Raw genomic sequence first — 19345 nt, 5'->3', positions numbered from 1 at the left:
TTGGCGGTCTCCTGGTTGGGATGGGCTTACTGTGGAATCCTTCCTCTCCTTTTGGGAAGCTCTTGAACTCCCGTTGCTTTTCATGATAAATGCAGCATGGCAGAAATAGGATTTGCCACTATCTTGGAAAGAAGGTTTACTTAAATTGTTGCCTAAGCAAGCACTTTGCAAGAAATTCTCTCATTGGCGTCCAATTACATTGATGTCTGTGATTTACAAGATATTGGCTAAGATGTTGGTACAACGCATTAAGGACCATCTTTTTGCAGGACTCCATCAGGCTCAATATGGTTCCATTCCGCGTCGCCAGATTATGGACAATTTGTCTAATGTTATGATTGCAATGGAGTATGCTAAGTACACTCATCAGGATGTGCTGGTTATGCAAATTGACATTGAAAAGGCCTTTGACACTCTACAGTGGGATTTCATTGCTGCCACGATGAGGTGCCTAGGGTTTGGTCCTAAATTCGCAAATGTGGTTTATTTCTTGTATGCATGTAGCACGTCTTCGGGGATCTTGGAAGGCGAATTGACAAAATCTTGGCCTTTTGGTTGTTCGGTCAGGCAGGGTTGCCCTCTTTGTGCTCTGTTGTATACTATAGCCACTCACCCGTTGTTGACTTATCTTGATTACTTGACTTCTGTTGAGCATCTTCATGGTTTGCGGTTATCTTCGGGTCGTACCTTTGTTGGCCAGGCATACACAGATGATTCGTTGTTTATGCCTCGTAATCAGAAGGCTGATGTCGAAGTGATTATGGAAGCTTTGGAACTTTTTGGCATTGCGGCTGGGCTTAAAGTCAACTTTTCTAAATCGAAGCTTCTGCCTCTTTGTTCTTGTGATTGGCACAGTCTGCTATGGCCAGGTGAGATTGTTTCTTCGAATAGGATTACTAGGCACTTGGGTTATCCAATTGGATGGAATGTCACACATTCTCAGAAAATAGATTGGGTTATCCAGCGTTTGAATGTCAAGATGCAATACCGGAAGTTATCCACGTGGCTATTACATGTTTGTCTGCAAATTGTTCAGAGCATTTTGTTGGCTTATGTTCAGTTCTTTTTGCCGTTGATACATTGGCCTCGTCGTTGTCTTGATTCTCTTATGTCAGACATCATGTCCCATCTGTGTCGGACTCATGCTCAGAAGAAAGGCTTGCGTTTGATGTCTATGGAGAAGCTTTGCACTCCTAAACGCATGGGTGGCCTTAACATTTTGGATTTGCGCAGGCATGTTCTTGCTCGGAAAGCTATGTTGTTGCCGACACTCGTGCAACAAATTCAGCCTTGGACTCTTATGTTTACACACCTTGGTCAGCATGTTGTTGCTTCCTCTTTTGGCCATTGGCAACCATCTATCTGGGAGGTGGTTTTCGGCAAGATGGAAGGGTACGTTCCTGGATGTCCTCTTGCTTCCACTTTAGTGTCTACCTAAAAAGAGGTTATGATTCATCTTTCATGGAATCCTCGGTGGGAAGGTGATTCAATTCGTTTAGAGAGCCTCCATTGGAGCCACGCATTTTCTGTTAATTTGGTCAATCGCTCCCCTCGCCAGGCTTACTTTCTCTCTGGTCGTGGTGTTTGTGTGGTTGAGGATGTAGTCGATGAGTCTGGATATACTTTTGAGTTTCCCTTCGCCGCTCGCCGTTTTGGATTGGGTACGCATTACCGTCAGTTTTGGAGAGAACTTCAATGTATGTTGCTTGACTTTTTGCCAGTTTCGCCCTTACCTGATGGTGATCGCATGGCTGGTTGGGATCTTCAGGAAACGCCTTTTTGAGATATTTTTGCGGGTCGCATTTATGCTCTTCTTCTACCACAATCACGGCTTGCTTATCATTGCAATGATCTTTGGCACATGCATAAATCTGATCTCTGGTGGAGGAAGCTTCTCTCTGCCTTGTGGAAAAGCCATTTGCCGTTGAAAGAGCGACTGTTTCTTTGGCGATGTTTACTTGGAGTGCTTCCTGTTGGCACTTTTCTTAGGGCGCGTCATATTCGCCCTTCCTCTTGCGTTCGTTGCTCCAATGCGGAAGAGGATATTTGCCACTTGTTGTGGGATTGCTGCACTACTAGAGATTTCCTTCGCCTTGTATGGGCCTGTATGTGGCTCTGCTTTCTTGGGGTTGTTTTTCACAAACGGTTCTGGGTATTTGGCATTTTCTCATCGACATTACGGCGGTTTGCGCTCTTCTTTATGTGGATCAGATATTGGGCTTATTGGACCCTGTGGAGTCAGCGTAATGCCTGCATGTTTTGTCATACTCATGCAGACCCATTCCCACTCTTCAAGCTTTCCTTGAGGAAATCGTTACGATTTGCTTTGGAAGTTGGTGATATCACTGCAGAGATACATTGGCTTTCCTACGACTATTTCTAGCTACTCTGTACAGCTGAGTAGTTATGTGTTCTTTGCATTGTATATTACCCTTTTGGTGGGTTTTCCTCGCTTTGAGGTTTCCCACTGGTAAATTAATCAAATAGATTTACCACAAAAAAGTGTATGTGTGTGCGCGCGTGCGCACTCTTCTATGTTTGCTTTTAGTGCTTTCACATCACAGTACACTTGTGCGTTCCTCCCTTTGTATATGATCTTTTTGGTGGGTTTTCCTCGCTTTGAGGTTTCCCACTTCTAAATTAATCAAAAGAGATTTACAAAAAAAAAGTGTGTGTGTGTGTGTGTGTGTGTGTGTGTGTGTGTGTGTGTGTGTGTGTGTGTGTGTGTGTGTGTGTGTGTGTGTGTGTGTGTGAGATTTCCTGATCGAATTTACCACAAAAAAGAAAAGTGTGTGATTTCCTGAAGAGTTTATAATCTGATGTAAGGTTGATGCAATGGAATACTCAATTCAACAATGTTTTCTTTCATCAAAAAACCAGAAAACAACTTAGCAGAACTGTACTTTATTGCATGAGCTGTTTTCTTTGCTCGCTGAATCCAATTTTTAGCTGCTTGAAAGTTCTCAGCTGCAGAAGCTAGCTAGTTAGAGTTTTGTTGGCACTGCCTTTCGAGAGAAAGGAAAGGCAATGTTGATGCGGAGGTTTTTGAGCTCGTGTAAAAAGGGCATGCTTCTCTCAACTGTGCCATTCGGATGGAAAGAATTAGTAAGAGGCTCTCTCTCTCTCTCTCTCTCTCTCTCTCTCTCTCTCTCTCTCTCTCTCTCTCTCTCTCTCTCTACTATGCTATATGGGGTGTAGATTTGGGGACCTTCTATAGGCCAGGAAGGCTGGAGACGTATGGAGAGGCCCTTGGTATCTATGATCTCTCGGCTGATTAGAGCCAAGGCCTTCGTACCGTATGATATCATTCGAGGGGAGTTAGCTGCCCCCCTATGGAGATTGAGGCACTTACCAGATTAATCTCCTTTGTACACATCCTATGGGATACTAGCAGAGATAGATATGCCAGGTTGGCCCTAGAGTCCTCCAGACAGTTAGCCCTACAAGGGGATACATCATGTTGGTATGCACAAATGACATCATGGTTTCAGACACATGGCTTCACCATGGACGGGTTGCCTCCTTTTCAGTACTCTCTCCATAAACTCTCCCCCTGCGTGTCCATGTTGTACCTGACATGACATGTCTTAATCTCTTGATGTTGTAATAATTCTCAGTCTTGGAGTAAGTGAAATCCCTGGGGCTTTAGCATCTTCAAGTATGACTCTTACCTTATGTTGCCCAAGGTGACGGTGAGGCCAAATATTTTGTTGTCGTAAATAAAGAAGACGGTGTAGAAAGCTTCCTCAAAGGCTTGCATGTGGTAGCTTGGTAAGAACATAAGCCTTTGGTAGAACATATGTAACACCTCCAAAGATGGTTGCCTTGAGAGATCAAATGTCAGTGTGGTGACAGTGTCGCCTGTTGACAGTAAGGTTGAATCCGTAGCTATGGATGGTGCAAATACTTCAATGACACTAGGAGGGTCTTGCATATCTTCCTGATCATCGCACATGTCAAGTTGGGGAAGCCAGTTAAAATCTTAATGGTGCGCTTCAATGTTTTCACCATATAAGATACACTTATTATCTCTCCTTCCTTGGGTGGTGGCATAGATGGGTAATTGAGCCAAGGGGGATGTTTCTTCAAGATTCTGGTGTGGTTTGCTTAGGTGTGTCATGAGGGACTGGGAAAAACAGATTGTCATCCCTAATGTTTTTGGGAGCTTCCACCAAGTACTTTAGAAATCCGGGGTACTTGAGGAGCTACGCTTTTCTCCACTTTGGTTGGGAGTCCACTATCCTCCTTGCGGTTTCTAAATCTTTAACATCTCCCTCATACACTGGCTTTGTTGCTTCCGCTTCAGGAGAGGGTAGGGAAGTGAAGGCTGCATCCATTCCTCCCTAAGCACACTTGTGGTGAGCCCTTGGACTCCTACTCAGTGGATGATTCGCTTGTCCTATTTCAAGCCTGCCTTGTGATCTTTAGTTGTGGATTGTTCAATCAGAGTTTGGAGGCATGTATCCTCCTCTACAGTTAAAGGTTGTTCTCCCTCAGCTTGTGTATGTACATGTTCCTCTAGGTATTGTAGGTCTTTTGCACCTTCAAGAACCTCCAAGGGCTCATCTCTTGCGCTAATGCCGAAGTCAATGGACCTTGACTCTGTTTCTTGTGTCTTTGCCTCGGCTACTTCTTTTTGCAGTTTTGTTATCTTTTGTTGAGCCAATCTATCTTTTTGTGTATCCTCTTTTGCTTGATCTACCAACAGCTCTTGCAAAATTCCTAATTGGAGTTGGAGCTGTTTGTTTTCTTTGCAGTGTTCTTTGTGTTGAGCCATCATTCTCTCCTCTGCGGCTAGGGACCCTTGTGCCATATGCACTCTCTGTCTTTGTTCTAGTTGTAATTCCTTTTGTAGAGCAGTGATTTGTGCTTCCAAATCTTGTATAGCTTGGCTATCTGCTCCTGCAACTGCTCGTACTGCCCTCGAGGTTGCTCTGAGTCTCTGGGATTGTCAAGTCTTGGAGCTCTAGTTTGGCTTTTAGCTCCAGCACTTCATCTTTTCCTACTTCTAACTCATCCTCCACTTTTTCTTTTTCTTCTTGGAGACTCTTTTCTTCACGTGAAACCTCCGCCATTTGCAGCGTCAGTGTGTCTCGTTCCCTTTCGGCCTCTCCTAGAGTCCTTTTGAGAGTCTCAAGCTCTCGTTCTGCTTCCTTAGCTTGATGGATCGTGTTTGTGAGGTGATCATGTTCTATTTGCATATTATCTTCCTGGTATGCAGCATACTATTTTCTTCATCCAGTGTTAGAGACTGCGTTCTAATTCTATCCAGTACTTGATATGCAGCTCTCACATCCTCTTCATTTTCTGCAACCAGGCAATTGGGCTTGAAAAGGGAACTTGGTGTCCCATACTCAACATTACTCCTGTTGAAGGTGCTCTCCACGGGCTAGCCAATGGTTTCCGTTGTGGTGCATGCGGGATTTGGACCAACCCTGGTACTCCATGATGTGGGGATTGCCTTTCTTGTGCTCTCCTCTGTGTTTCTTGGTCTGCTTGTAGTTGTTTTGATCTTTCAGCTCTTACCTGCTCTTTGGGGATCTCATCCCTTTCTTTCTCTTGTCTAGCAACCCATGGTGAGGTTGGCGTGCCATAGACCACCTCGGAAGCCTCTGCCAATGTGTATCCTTCTTGAAGGAGGTCTTCATAAGTGTTCCTTTCTTTATTTTCCTTGTCTTTTGTTGATGATGCTACCTCTTCAGTATTTTCTAGTGAGTGTTGTGGTTGTGATGTAGAGGGCGTTGGACTTGGAGGACTAGTAGAGGAGCCTGGTGGTGAAGGTGCTGGAGTTGCACTTTTTGTCTGCTCACTGTCTTTGCCTTTCGTGAGTGGAGCTTCTAGCGTTTCTTTCAGTTGCCTCTTGATATCTTGTACCTCCTCCATTGCAAAGGGCTCTAAGTTCTGTTGTTCAATCACCTTTTCAGATTTTTTATAGGCTTGGATGTAATGATCAAACTGATCTTCCAGCGGTCTTGGGGAGCTTCCTCCGATCCTTGCTGGGTTTGGTACCCAATACTCCTCAATGTCTCCTTTGAGTGCCCATTCTACCTTGAATTGCTCGATCAACCTCTCAATCGAGCGGCCTTTTGGTTGTGTGTCTCTTTGGGCCTTGATTCTTTTCTCATGGCCATGTTTTCTTTCTTGGGGGATCCTCAAACTCTTCCTTTGGTACAGTCTCTAGCCTTCTACAGAGCCGGGTGGTGACTAGTGGTGCTACTTCTATTTGTGGGTCATCTTTTGTGTCTTGCTTTAACTTCAACCACTCATTTTGGGTTGGTGGGGTAGGCCATTGTCCTCTTGCACCAATAGCTTTGTATGAAATCTTTGTCAATGTTTCTCCACCTCAATGTTGGGCTTTTTTTCACCCATGCCGACCACTTGCTCATGCAGATATTAGGTGTAATTCACCTCTTTGGGCACATTGCTTCTCAATGCCCAAGTGATTGTAGTGGCCACTACATGTGGAGGCGTTGTGTACTTTTGTGTCCGCTTGCTGCAAACATGGAATTATTGGTTGTAAAGCTTGCAGACCTTTGCATCCCTTGGGTCTACCAGGTCTTCAAATGTCTGATGGGGTTTCTAGACCTTTACTTGCGGGTGTGGAGAGAGCTTTTGAAGGAAGCTTTTGAGGGAGCTTTTTCTTGTTCCTCTACTTGGGTAATTTTTTCTAGCAAAAAGCTCTCTACCTTGTCGCTAGAGAGAGCTTTTTGAAGGGAGCTTTCTTTGTTATTTATCAATCCCTTAGAATATTCAAACTATGGTTGTCTTTTGATAAAACTTATGCTGAAAACATATTCAAAAGACAATAAGATACTATCCACACTTCTAGGACATGTGAGCCCCGACATAAATCACAATTTAGTTTAGTACACATCATCTATTAGCGAAGAAATATGTTATGCACGAAGCAGATGAACTGCAAAACGACTTCAACCTAGCACATAGCATATACAAACAAAGTAATATGGTAAGCTTCAAGTAGACAAACTGCAAAACAATTAGCGTCCACCAACAAAGAAACATGCTATGCACAAAATCGACGATTTTCCAAAAAATTGACATGACATCATCTCGAAGATGGAATTCTCATTAAAAGAGTTTCAATTCAAAATCACTTGCAATTACATATAAAGTTGCAAGCACTCAATGGCAATTATATTGCACGTCTACAATTGAACACACACGCAACAGATCTTCATTTGTAAGCTTGGTCTGATGGACGAACATATTGTGGTTCAAATCCAAGCCAAAATAGTGTAGGAAAATGTAGTATATATGCTTACACGCCATATATGGTTTACTTTGCGCCACTCGTTCTGCAAAGTCTCCACATGCACACATTGGACTACCGGCAACTTGCACTTCATATCTCTCTCCTCGAACTTGAGAAGAAGATGTCTCCACATGAATTTTTCATGTGTGCCTGCCTTCACAACAATGTGTTGAATAACATGTGCCTCCATGGTTATGACTGATTCAATTCTCTTAGAGGCCTGAATTGATACTCTTGGCTGATAGCGCTCATTGCTGGTTTTCCTTGCTACGATCTTATTTACTGTGAAACCCCCTGTCTCCAAATCCAACAGCTCCAAGGCATTTATGTTTGTTTCCTTCTCCACGGGCCAAGTTCTAGGTACTCCTATAGTGCATTGAGTGATTGTGTTGCAGATTTTCCACCCTTGACATTGAACCCTACTACCCTGCAGTATACGAAGCAGTGCCCACATTGTCTCATGAATATCCATCTCTTCTACTATCAGACCACCCTCGTTATGCTCGACCGCAGGAGCTGCCATTGTAAATGTTGTTTGTGATCCTCGACAATTGTGAGGAAAGTTTTGTGTAATATATTCATATTAGTGCAACGCATTCTCCTCCTCTCAATGTACTGTGCCAGCATTTTTTGCGCCTTCTGGCTACTATAATATTATCTCCCTCCATTATTGGTCTTTGATATAGGGGTGTATCTCCTAGTCCATCTTCAATCTCTTTAGCAATGGCTGTCAGACCTGGTGCTTTTCCTTGTTGTGCGCGTCGACCAAGTTTTTCTTTTGAAGGACTTGCTCCATGATATCTACCCTCGACAAAAGTAAGCATCTTCACACTTTACAACAATGAGTTTGATAGATCGGAAACGCATGCATTGTACAAGCTCAACAATTCTTTGTTTTCCTCGTCGGCAAGCGTATGACAAATCGTCTACTTCTTGCAACATAGAAAATTCTTGTAAATGGATTGAAGCAAATAATTATACATGCCACTACGACATATTCTACATAGTTTTACCCCAACAAAGTGCTTTCTCCAGCGAGGGTAACGCATGTGCCACCAACTGAGCCAACAATCCATATGGGACAAGTTATTGTCGGATACTTTACCCGTTTCCCACCAAGCTTGAATAGTCCTATACAAGCTCGTTGCCTCATCCTCACTCCTTGCACATTGCCAAATTTCACACAGACGCTTGTGCTCGTCTTGGAAATTTCTATGCATGTATCGCATGGTGTGAATTTGCAAACTTTTCTCCCAATCAAACAAGCAAGAACGTTCTCTTCCCTCCATAATATTTTTAGGCCCTCCATTGAATACAGATCAAACAGCTCTCCAATTTTCCTTAGCCTCATCTGCCATGAATCCTCTAAAATTTGCTGGAAGGTGCCCACTTTCCAAAAGCACTCAATTCATCATTTCCCAAAATATGGTTTGCGCCTATGTGTCTTCTTCTTTCATCTCGCAGATGGCTATTGTCTGCATTTCTTGGATCATACAGAGTGCATTGATTATTCTTTGTTACGAAAAAAAGCAAAAGAAGAGGGTCGATATGTCAGCAGGTCTTACGCAGGGTCGTAGACATGGGCTACCATTGTTGTCCACCCTACTACTCCACGTACGTGATCAAAGCAAACCCAGCTTTTTTGAAGGTCTCCACTACCGTCTTGTTGCATCCTATTTACAAGATCAACACCAAATTCTGGGCCATTGACTGACATTATGAACACATGAAATCTTTTGCTTTGATCTGTGGATTGTCCTGGAAAAATAAAACCGTAAAAAAACTTGTAGCCGCAATTGTTTTTGTGCCGAATCAATTAGGACTCTACACCAACACCAATATGTGTTGTTGTAGCTTCTCACATCCAATGTTAGAATCTGAGTTACAAACAACAAAGATGCAGGTAAGAACATCCAGAGGGAGCACACATGATACAAATATTAGATAGGAGAGAGCTTTACCTCTGTGTATGAATTTGTGGCCGCATCTCCTCTAGTACAGAGAGGAGCTCATTACTATTCATTTGCTCCCCATTTTCACACACCACTGCTCCCATAACCATCTGCTTTGCAATATTTAATTGCAAATTCCTAGATCTTTTCATTGGGCTTTCAAACAAGACACGCGACACAAGCTCTCTATTCTGTTTGATTGCTGAATCACAAAACTCCCTTGGCCACGGGATGATTATGCCTTTTGAGATGGATAAATAAACGGGTCCACTTGTAAACATCCAGTAAGTAATATACAATGCATGGACACTGCCAAAGAAGAATTGAAAAATTTCCACACTGAAAGCAACGAAGTGTTCCATTTTTGGAGCTAAACATACCAACATAAGAAATTGATGCTAGTAATTTCTCATTCCAAGAAGTCTCGTTTGGCAACCCGTTCATTGCATTTATCAAGCACGAGCTATTCTTACAAATGAGGTGACCACCACATTTACTTCTCTTGATCAAAGCTAGATACCTCATTTTAGAATGAACAGGCTTAACCCAACAATGGCCATCATATTTCTGATTCATTGTCATTTTTGGAACGCCATCTGGCACAGCGTCCAGCTCATAAATGCAATCTTCATTGTATATGAAGAACTTCATCAACACACTTCTTAATTGAACATCTAGAGATCATTCGGCTTAACTTGGGGTACTTGTGGCTATTCAATGCAATATACTTGAATGTACTTTGTGTTTTTTCCACTTGCTCAAAATCTACCCTTTTTTGTCTTTTTGGTATGTTCCTCACTTAAATTGCCTGCCTTTTCTTCATTACAGACATGAAAGGAATCCTCAGTCTTGCCAGATGAAATTTTGGTAGACCTTTCTCCTTGTTCTTCAATGGAGCTGTTAGACAATTCTACAATTGCCACCTTCGGTGTTGAGGATATTGTCACACTGCTGTGCGTGACCGGCAAAAACCTTGAAGACAAGGTTGAATCCAGCACAAATTAAAATTGTTAACCTACTTGGACGCCGTCTTCCACCTCCGTTTGAATGTCACCATCCAGAGTTGAAATGATGGAAAAACATCTTACTGCAACCTCCATAGTCCCAAGGATTCACCATCGAATATCTTGCTGGGCAATCAAGCATAAACTCACCTTGCTCAATGAGGATGAAGCCATTGCCCAACAAATCATGTAGAAGCAATTGGATATATGTGAATGTCCAAGCTAACCCCTGATCATATATTTATAGGCATCCAAGACACTCTCTATATCTATCTCCCTCACTATGTCTATCATTTTCTTCTACCTCTCACTCTATATATCTAACACTCCTACTTGTCGAACCCAGTCTATTTCTCTTCAAAATATACTATTGTCACTGGCCATATCTTTGAATTTTGCTATACACTACTCTAGAGATATTGGTAGTCCTATAACTACCAAAAAGGCCCCTTGAGTCCCAAAATACCCCTGGTCGTGAAATCAAATATTCATAAAAATAAAAATAGTTGTAGCTTTCCTCAAGAAGACTTATTGCTTTATTTCTTCTTGGCAATAGTGCCTTTGTAACTCAAAAATTAGGGACAAATTACGTGCTAAGCACTCACAACATGCTATCAATTTTTAAATAAGAAAAAAAATAGATACCCTTGAACACTCTAACAAACATAGATACAACGGTAGATAAAAATTTCTCTGAATATTCCCTCCAATTTTCCATAGTTCCTAAAATATCGCGGGTTGCTCACCACACATGATGAGCTTGGGAGAGAGAGAGGAAATGTGAGAGAGAGAGAGAGAGAGAGAGAGAGAGAGAGAGAGAGAGAGAGAGAGAGAGAGAGAGAGAGAGAGAGAGGGAACATTCCAAAGTGAAAGAGGGAGGGATAGATAGTATGTTGAACACCTCAATTGTATGGTTAATCTCTTTGGTCATGCTGGTCAACTGGGTTTGGTCATGAAATTGATAGAGAATTTACCAGTGAAACAAGATATGGTGGTGTGGCAAACTATTATGGATGCTTGCTCAAAGAGTGGTGACACATATTTTGGAAGCCTGGCATTTAACCAAGCTCTTATTCTAGATGGAAGACGGGCTGGGTTCTATGTTTATAAGGACAATCTATTTGCACAAGAGGTGGACATGGGTCAAAGAAAGATCTGTAGTTTGTTTCTATTTGCATGTGCCTTACAATCGGAAATGGGAAAAGAAAGGTTAACCTTTGGATATACCTGGCTTATTCTTATAGAGGAGAGATGACAAGTCTAGAGTCACGAGTGCATATGTGGATATACGATGTGAATGGTTTCCAAAGGCAGTCAAAGAAGCAAGGTGGTTTGCTAGTGACCTCTGAAAGGCTTGAGTTTTATCTCTAAGAAAGTTATTTCGATGTATGTGATGTACTAGATCATGCTAGTTGTGGAAGTTATGTGGACGTGTAACAGAGGACAGAGCTAGATGTTCTCTTGAGATCAAGCTTGAGAAGCACAAAGCAAGACAGTAGTCTAAACACTATGACACACCTGAATTTAATGAAGGCATCAACATATAAACATTGAAAGACCTGAGTTTGTTAGAAGCTACCAGAGAATGATATTGTGCTTGAGCATGTGTCAATCAAAATGTATGCCAAGTGTGGTGCAAAGAGAGAGATGGAACATTCCAAAGTGAAAGAGGGAGGGATAGATGTATGCCAAGAGAGAAAGAGATGGAACATTCCAAAGTGAAAGAGGGAGGGATAGATAGTGAATTTAAAATGAAACACTGGATGTGTTTGATGAAGGGAGTGGAAACCATCCATTGCTTGCATGATATAGAGAGAAAGTGAGGGATAGAAAGATAGAGAAGGAAGAGATAGATAAACACTGGTATCGAAACAGCAAACATCAGAGAAAGCTAGAAACTAGTGTATCGGCTACAAATAAGAAAGCGACGGTAGGGAGTGATATGAAGGAGATGATTGAGATAGAGTGAGGGAAAATTCCTATAAAAAGGCTTTGATGTAGAATGGAAGTTTCTTAAGCTACAACAATTGGTTACAAACGACTCATTGTTGTAAGGTAATAATCAACTTGTTTGCTAGAACATGTGTTTATATTCAAAGTCTCTCTACATTCCTCTATCAAGCTCTTGTCTGGATGTCCTTATGTGTCGCTCTTTATCCATTTCTCGCTCTCCCACTCTCTTCCTTCCTTAAGCTCTACATTAAGGCTACAGCAGCAAACAAGGAAGAGAGTGGTAGAGCGATATATATATATATATATATATATATATATATATATATATATATATAGAGAGAGAGAGAGAGAGAGAGAGAGATAATTATGGTTTTTTCTTTTGGTTTATTCTGCAAAGTTTTTTGTCTTTGCATTAACATCTAAGGCGGAAGGTGGCCAAGAAAAGTGATGTTGGTGCATACATCCAATTTATTTACAATGGAGAAGCTATTGGCGTTGGAAAAATATATAAGACTTCAAATTTGCCAAATTTTCATGGAAGGAGATTGCCGGCTAGATGCTTTTTGGTTGTTGTCATGGAGGTATATGAAGGGAAAGATGCTCCTCTGCCTCATGCCCCTTCTGGAAATACAAAGATAACTACTTTGAAGAAGGCAGCGAACAATTTTGTTGCATGGACTAGAAGTGAATTGGTAATTTCTAGTTTAATTACACTAATGATCTGTCATTGATATTCTCTGAGTGGACTCATGTTGTGTTTCATCTGCAATGGGTTGACTTGTTAAGTTTTCTTTGCTTTGCATTTTGTTAAATAGCAGGTCACCAGGACTGCAAGGATAGAACCAACACAAATGTCACCATCCGTTGTTGTCGGCCATCACACTAGTAGCCAACCAGTTAGTGTTGTCCCATCACCACCTGTTTCTTCATTGGAAAAATCTAAAAAGGCTACAAAGGGTAAGAAAAAAGTGTAGGAAGGAAATTCTTCAGGGTTTGTGAGAGATGCTCTCAACTTGGATGAGGATATCAATGACAAAAGGATGGAGGCTTACATGTCAACATGTGCAAATGCAGAGGGGGGGGGGGGGGGGGGGGGGGGGGGGGGCATTTCCCATTAACGAGGATGTCACTGTACAACAGGATATGTTGTCCAAGCATCTTAAAAATTTGAAGGTGATTGTAATCCTTTGTATTGAATTTAAGCGATGACTTATGCAAATTGAGTTTTTGGACATAATTTGGTTATTGCAGATAGAGCATGAGACACCGATGCCATAGGCTCCTCTATGCTAGTTACTTAAACTAGATAAATCAAGACAGGTAAGTTGGGATTCCAAGCGTCTCTAGCCACTAGCAGATGCCTTTTTGTTGGAGGGATATTATGAGCCGAAGGGATGCTTCATATGCTCTATCGATGCAGTGGCTATCCTAGTGTTGATGTTGACGACGCTATCATGCAAGCATGGGATCCATTGTGGCGAATGGTGAATGAGGAGTTTGAGGCTAAAATCAAAGATACATGTTGGGGTGACCTTTGTGGAAAAATGTTATATACGTGGGATAGGAACCATAGGTTGGCCGCTTGGATGGAAGTTCTCAAACAGAGTGAGTTTTGCTATCTATGTAGTCCCTTTGAGTGCACGTTTTGGGGTGAATTGTGGCATGATACTTCCTATGATTGCAAGAGTGGCCTACAAGAAAGATATCAATTTGCATCCAAGGGTTCGTGTTGCACTTGTGGTAATAGACACTTCAAATGAGGCTGGGATGCTGAGCATAGTGATGTGTATAAACAAGTAAGAACTTTTAGAAAATATCAATTCAAGTGTTGTCTTCATTAAAAAATATACTTTTCATTCTATTGTTCTCAATCCAATGTAGATTGAATGAGACGGGATACGGTGCAACATCCTACACTGATATGTTGTGGATGGTGTGGGCAATGGGGCTTGCTTCGAAGGAGGAAATAATGAAGAAACTACCATGTGTGGTCTATAGTTGGATGCAGGCAGACATTGACAAGAGGGTGGGAGAAAAGAATGGTATAATGTGCATGTGGCTCTAATATCTCAACTATTGAATCCTATAAGTGACATTGTGGTTTTTTACAGTAGATCGCATCAGATATTGCATCTTGCAATATGTAATTATTTAGAATGCAATACATGTAGGAAAAGTACACTCTTGCATTGAAAAAGATCATCGCTGAGAAGGAAAGAATGCTTCCTTCGGAGTTTCAAAGCAATTATACAAAGGCTTTCTTTAAAACGGATGCACCATCCAAAAAAATTACAAAACATGCCTTGGCCATTGTTGATCCAGCTTTATGAGATGAACGGTGGAGGTATATTATTTTTCCCTATCATGTGCTGAAAAATATGGAATTGATTCTTGTTGGCTTCTATGCAGGACATTGCGTACAATTGAGTGGACCAACCGAACAAAGTGGCTAACGAAAGAAAGATTGTACAGGTTGGCATGTGTGGATCTTTTGCCTGTGAAGAAATCATTCATTGTTTATGCAATGGCTTCTAATGACCAGGTAGACGTTAAGAGTTTGGACATACCACAGATAGGTGAGAACATTTGAACATTTCCTTGACAATCAACCTCTCTATCTTGGCATGGAATCCAATTGTTATGGTTCTGTAACTGTTTTAGATGGTTGCAAAAGCGTAAGTTCAACATCAAAGGTGTTGCGAGCTTGCAAAAAATGCTTGAGATCAGTAAACCAGAGCAAGTGTTCAACCCTTTGCAACTGGTTCGCAACTTCAAGGGAAGAGTTTACCAAGACCTACCTTCGTTCTTGGAATATGATGAGGGATGCTTCCCTGTAAGCGAGGAAAGGCACACAATGATGTAGTGAGAGAAAGAGAAGAAAGAGCACGTGAAGGTACACAAATGTCCATAGCAACAGAGTCTAGTGTGCAATTTTTAGGTGGAGAGGTATTTGATACGACTTCACAGGTACATTCATTTTATTTTTTTAAATTCTTCACTTATGAGCAACGTCAAAGTGGTTGCCTTTCAATTTCACTAATAATTTAGCTTGTTATGTAGATCAAACAGTACATTCGCTCTTCAAGTTCACAACAAGAGGCTAGAGTGAAAGAGAAATGTGTATTCTATTGATTTATGTAAGAATCATAATCTTCATTGTTTAGATTGTTAATATGGCATTGTTGTTGAGGTAAAAGAAGTGAGATGTCAGCAGAGGAGGTGGTGGACTTTGCCACAAGTCTGGAAACAAAAATATTGCATGTCTCGGACTTGCCACTAGTTACAATACCATCTGCTGGTATTTTCTAACCTTGGATGAATGGTTAGTATGATTTAAGAGCATGCTTACTTAGTATATGTTTTGGTTCTATAGAGCTGGCAGTGGCAAGCGTGTCCAAATTCTACATCTAGGCTTGGACAAAATAGAGGAAGACTTGAAAAATGCATTGTTGAGCAATGTCAGGCCTCACGTGGTGGAGAAGTGTCTAATGTCGATGCGATATGGGTGGGCCTCTAATTCATCTATGAATGCATCTATTCTTTTCCTACCATCAAACATGCCTGTGTATGGGTTGTCTGAAATAGAGGTCCCTGATTGGAACAAGATGGAAGCATGCCGTTTTGGACAACTCGCACGACTTGCATTGTCAATTGCCGATGAAAGAGGTGTGTCTGTGGTTGTTTGTCTGTCACATAGTTATGGTATGGTGCATGATTTGGCATCTATTGTTGGTTGGCAAGAAGACCAGTTGAATGTGGTTGTGTGTAAGACACATGTGTGCAAGACAAAGAGTAGAACCATGCGCACGCTGTTGGTGTCAGCTATGAGAAAAGAGCAAACTTGGACTTCAAAGGCCATTGACATTCCATCAGATGATGCTTGGTACAATTCGTTGCAAGAGGATGATTGGACATGAGCAGAGGATGGGACACCAAAGTGAGGTATGGTTCGTCTATCATTGGCTCCAAGTATAGTTTTCCTTTGTCCTGTTAGTAAATCTTGTTATAAATATTTTTTTTGTAGGGGCCATGGAACGTGGACATTGGTTCCTTTGGCAATTGCTTGCACAATACACTAATGAGAACGACGTTATTGTTCAATACGGGGGTGATTGCAGCGCATTGGCCTTAATGGGTAGCCAGGTGGGACATATGATGACAATATTTGAGAGCAATGAAAATGTCTCCAAGAAACTAAACAATGTTTTACAGAGATGCAAGCCCATCGACTGCGAGAGATTCAAGAGCGATACAAAAGACTGATAGATGAGGTTGAGCGTTCCCTAAAGGCACGTCTCTTGTGGAGCCGCATCCAGAACTGGATCCACCAACCCATCCCATATACTAGATTTGTAATAAGATACCTCAAATTATGTAGAAGATGCTATTTGTGGTCTTCCACTATATATGCATCCTTTGAACATTCTGTGAATAAATAGATGTGTTTCATTTGCTCGCAAATACTTGTAAAGATGACTTTTGTTAGTTGTCATAAACCAGATCATTTACTTTTTATACTCACTTATCTGTTTTTTGTTTCTAGAGAGCTACATGTATTTTTCGCTACTTCGTAAGCTCAGTTAGGTTGCCCTTTTGAGTAGGTGTTGTGTAGAGCAAAAAGAGAGCTTTTTCTTCTATTTGACTCAATCCACTGAAACGAGCATAGAGAAAGCTTTTTCAAAGAAATAATCAATTGTTCTTTTCTTTTTGGAAAAGCTTCCTCAAAAGCTCCCTCATAAATCTTCCTCCAATCCCCTACTCCCTTTACTTTGTCTCTTCTTTCTCTAACGGAGCTACCCTTATTATGGAGCCCTAGTGCATCTGCTATAATTTGAGGTGTAATCACTACCTCTATCTTTTGTCCATCCAAAGCAATAATCACTGACTTGCCATCTTTCTGGGTTGAGTTGACTAGCTTGTAGACTCTTTGCACATCTACACCTGCCGGTGGTGTTGTGAAGAAGCTGTATAAATCTGCTCTTTCCAGCTGGGTGAGTGTTTCTTCTTTGTTTTCATACTCCAAAATTTCTCATGGATTCATTGGAATATCCACTATATTTCCTTGAAGGTCTCTGAATCTTCCTTGATACACCGCCAGTCCTTCTCTTTCTAATGTCATCTCGTCTACCCAATCTTTGGCTAGCTTGAGCATCTCTTCTGAGAGTGTGTAAGGCTCATTGGCTGCAATAATGTCCTTCAAGGACAATCTCTTCTTCTTTGCTGGTGATTGACTGGCTTCCATTGATCTTGCGGATTCTCCAAGTGTAAAAATTAGCGTAATTCTCTAGATCTAGTGTTATTGCAGCTTTTAGCTTTCCAAATAACTTCAAATTGAAGCACCGGAAACTTAGGGAACCCTTTAAGTAACTTAGGGCCTAAGGGTGCTATGCATGTGGCAAAAAGTGCATTTTGGGTGCAGATTCATGTTGTGAGACAGTATACGCGTATGATGTCTGAGTGCTCAAAATGAAAAGATTTATCATATGTGCATAACTCATAGCACATGCATCATGGATATATGCATGGAATTGAGTTTGGGTGTCATTTGGGCAAGATGTGACCACTTTAGCTTTTTTCTGACCTTGGATGTTTATTTTGGCCATGGCTTGAGCAAATGATGTTCAAATGGGTTAGAACTTGATGGGAAGACTCATTAGCAGGTGGTATGAACATTGGCTAGGAAAAACTCCTCTCTGAATGACATTTGAATGCCATTAGACATTATACACGTATGATGTCTCTTGATGCAATTTTGCTTGAAAATGATGGGATAGGATGCCCATAACCTGTGCATAATGTAAGTGGCTTCAAAATTGAATTTGGAAATGTATTTGTAGGTGGGAGGCCATAAAAGGAGTTTGTGCGTTCATATTTTTGTCATGTAGATATATCATGGATAAATGATGTCCATTCATGGTGAAATTTGATTGGCAATCTCATAAGGTTGTGATGGAATAGCTGGTAACCTCATAAACCTTGCAGCTTGTCATTTCATAGGGGGTAGATATCATACACGTATGATATTTGTTTCATCTTTTTTGGTTGAGACTGATTGTGAAGTTAGCTCAGGATGTGTGCATTGCTTTGATGTCCCTAAAGTGGAATTTGGATGAGGGTTCATTTGCCCAAGACCACAGAATGTGTTTTTGGATCCTTGATTTGCAAAATGAGTTGTATGATGGTTAATTCATGCCAAATGTGCCCCAACTTGGTGTATGTGATGTATATATCATGAAGTACAATTCTAGATGGTCAAAATTTTGAAAGAACTCTTCTATGATAGAGCTAGACATTATACGCGTATGATGTCTATACTTGTAAAATGGACATTTGAGCATAGGGACATAATGTATGTGCTAAGTGCATGCTTTTTGCTTGTTTTGACTTGATTTGGAGCACTTTTGATAGGTTTAAAGTCAATTTTAAGGTGAAAGCATGTTAACATGTTGCGCTTTTTGTGCTAGTTAACATATGCCAACAACCACATCTTGTAAGCATAACACATGGATAGGACAGTCATGTTTTTTCAAGTGTGTGGGCCATCATCATGAACTATACAAAGTGTATACTGGGACTTCAAAAAAATGAATCGTAATATTTCTAAAATCTCTAGCAGTTAAGCTCAGTCGTTACATTGAGGTAGTGGTGTAGTCATGAAGCATGGAGGGAAGCACGGCGTAGGGGCCACAGGTCAGAGAGAGGGAGGAAAGTGATTGCGAGCTGCAAGCAGGTCTGCAGCAAAGGCCAGCAGTCAACCCAAGTGGAGCATAGCTCACCACTGGAGCCAGCCACCTTCGACAGCAATCTTGAAAGTACTCCACCGAGAAGGAAGTCGAGGGGCATAGGTTCTATTGCTTCTCCTTCACCTTGCAAAAGATTGAAGGCTTCTAATTCCCAAGGATCCCCAATGTCAAAGTACATGCATGCAGGGAAGGGAAAGCAGGACTCAGGTACTCTCTCTCTCTCTCTCTCTCTCTCTCTCTCTCTCTCTCTCTCTCTCTCCAATGAGGGGGCCACAAGAAGTTGTAAATCAAGCAAAGCATGACACATTTCTCCAGCATGCCCCGACTATTAATCTGTTAGTGAATCCTCTCACCCATGAGAAAATTGTGCTGCTAAGCATATGCTGCAATCAACATCAAAGGACTATGCATTCAGCTTAT

The 19345-nt window shown here is 41.4% G+C and overlaps 1 protein-coding gene across 1 annotated transcript; it reads left to right on the top strand.

Annotated features, from left to right (window-relative positions):
- The first annotated feature begins 232 nt into the window (after positions 1–232).
- On the top strand, positions 233–1438 carry LOC147430468 (uncharacterized). The gene has a single exon (XM_086494537.1). The coding sequence runs from the start codon at positions 233–235 to the stop codon at positions 1436–1438; it is 1206 nt and encodes a 401-aa protein (XP_086350663.1).
- Positions 1439–19345: the final 17907 nt, after the last annotated feature.

The sequence above is a fragment of the Adiantum capillus-veneris genome, chromosome 21, assembly GCF_014529385.1.
Source record: "Adiantum capillus-veneris isolate H3 chromosome 21, ASM1452938v2, whole genome shotgun sequence".
NCBI lineage: Eukaryota > Viridiplantae > Streptophyta > Polypodiopsida > Polypodiales > Pteridaceae > Adiantum > Adiantum capillus-veneris.
The sequence above is the reverse complement of the archived record's forward strand: the minus strand, read 5'-3'. Positions and strand labels throughout refer to the sequence as shown.

Coding starts and splice junctions, on each gene's coding strand:
- LOC147430468 (XM_086494537.1), top strand. CDS start 233: ATGTTGGTACAACGCATTAAGGACCATCTTTTTGCAGGACTCCATCAG.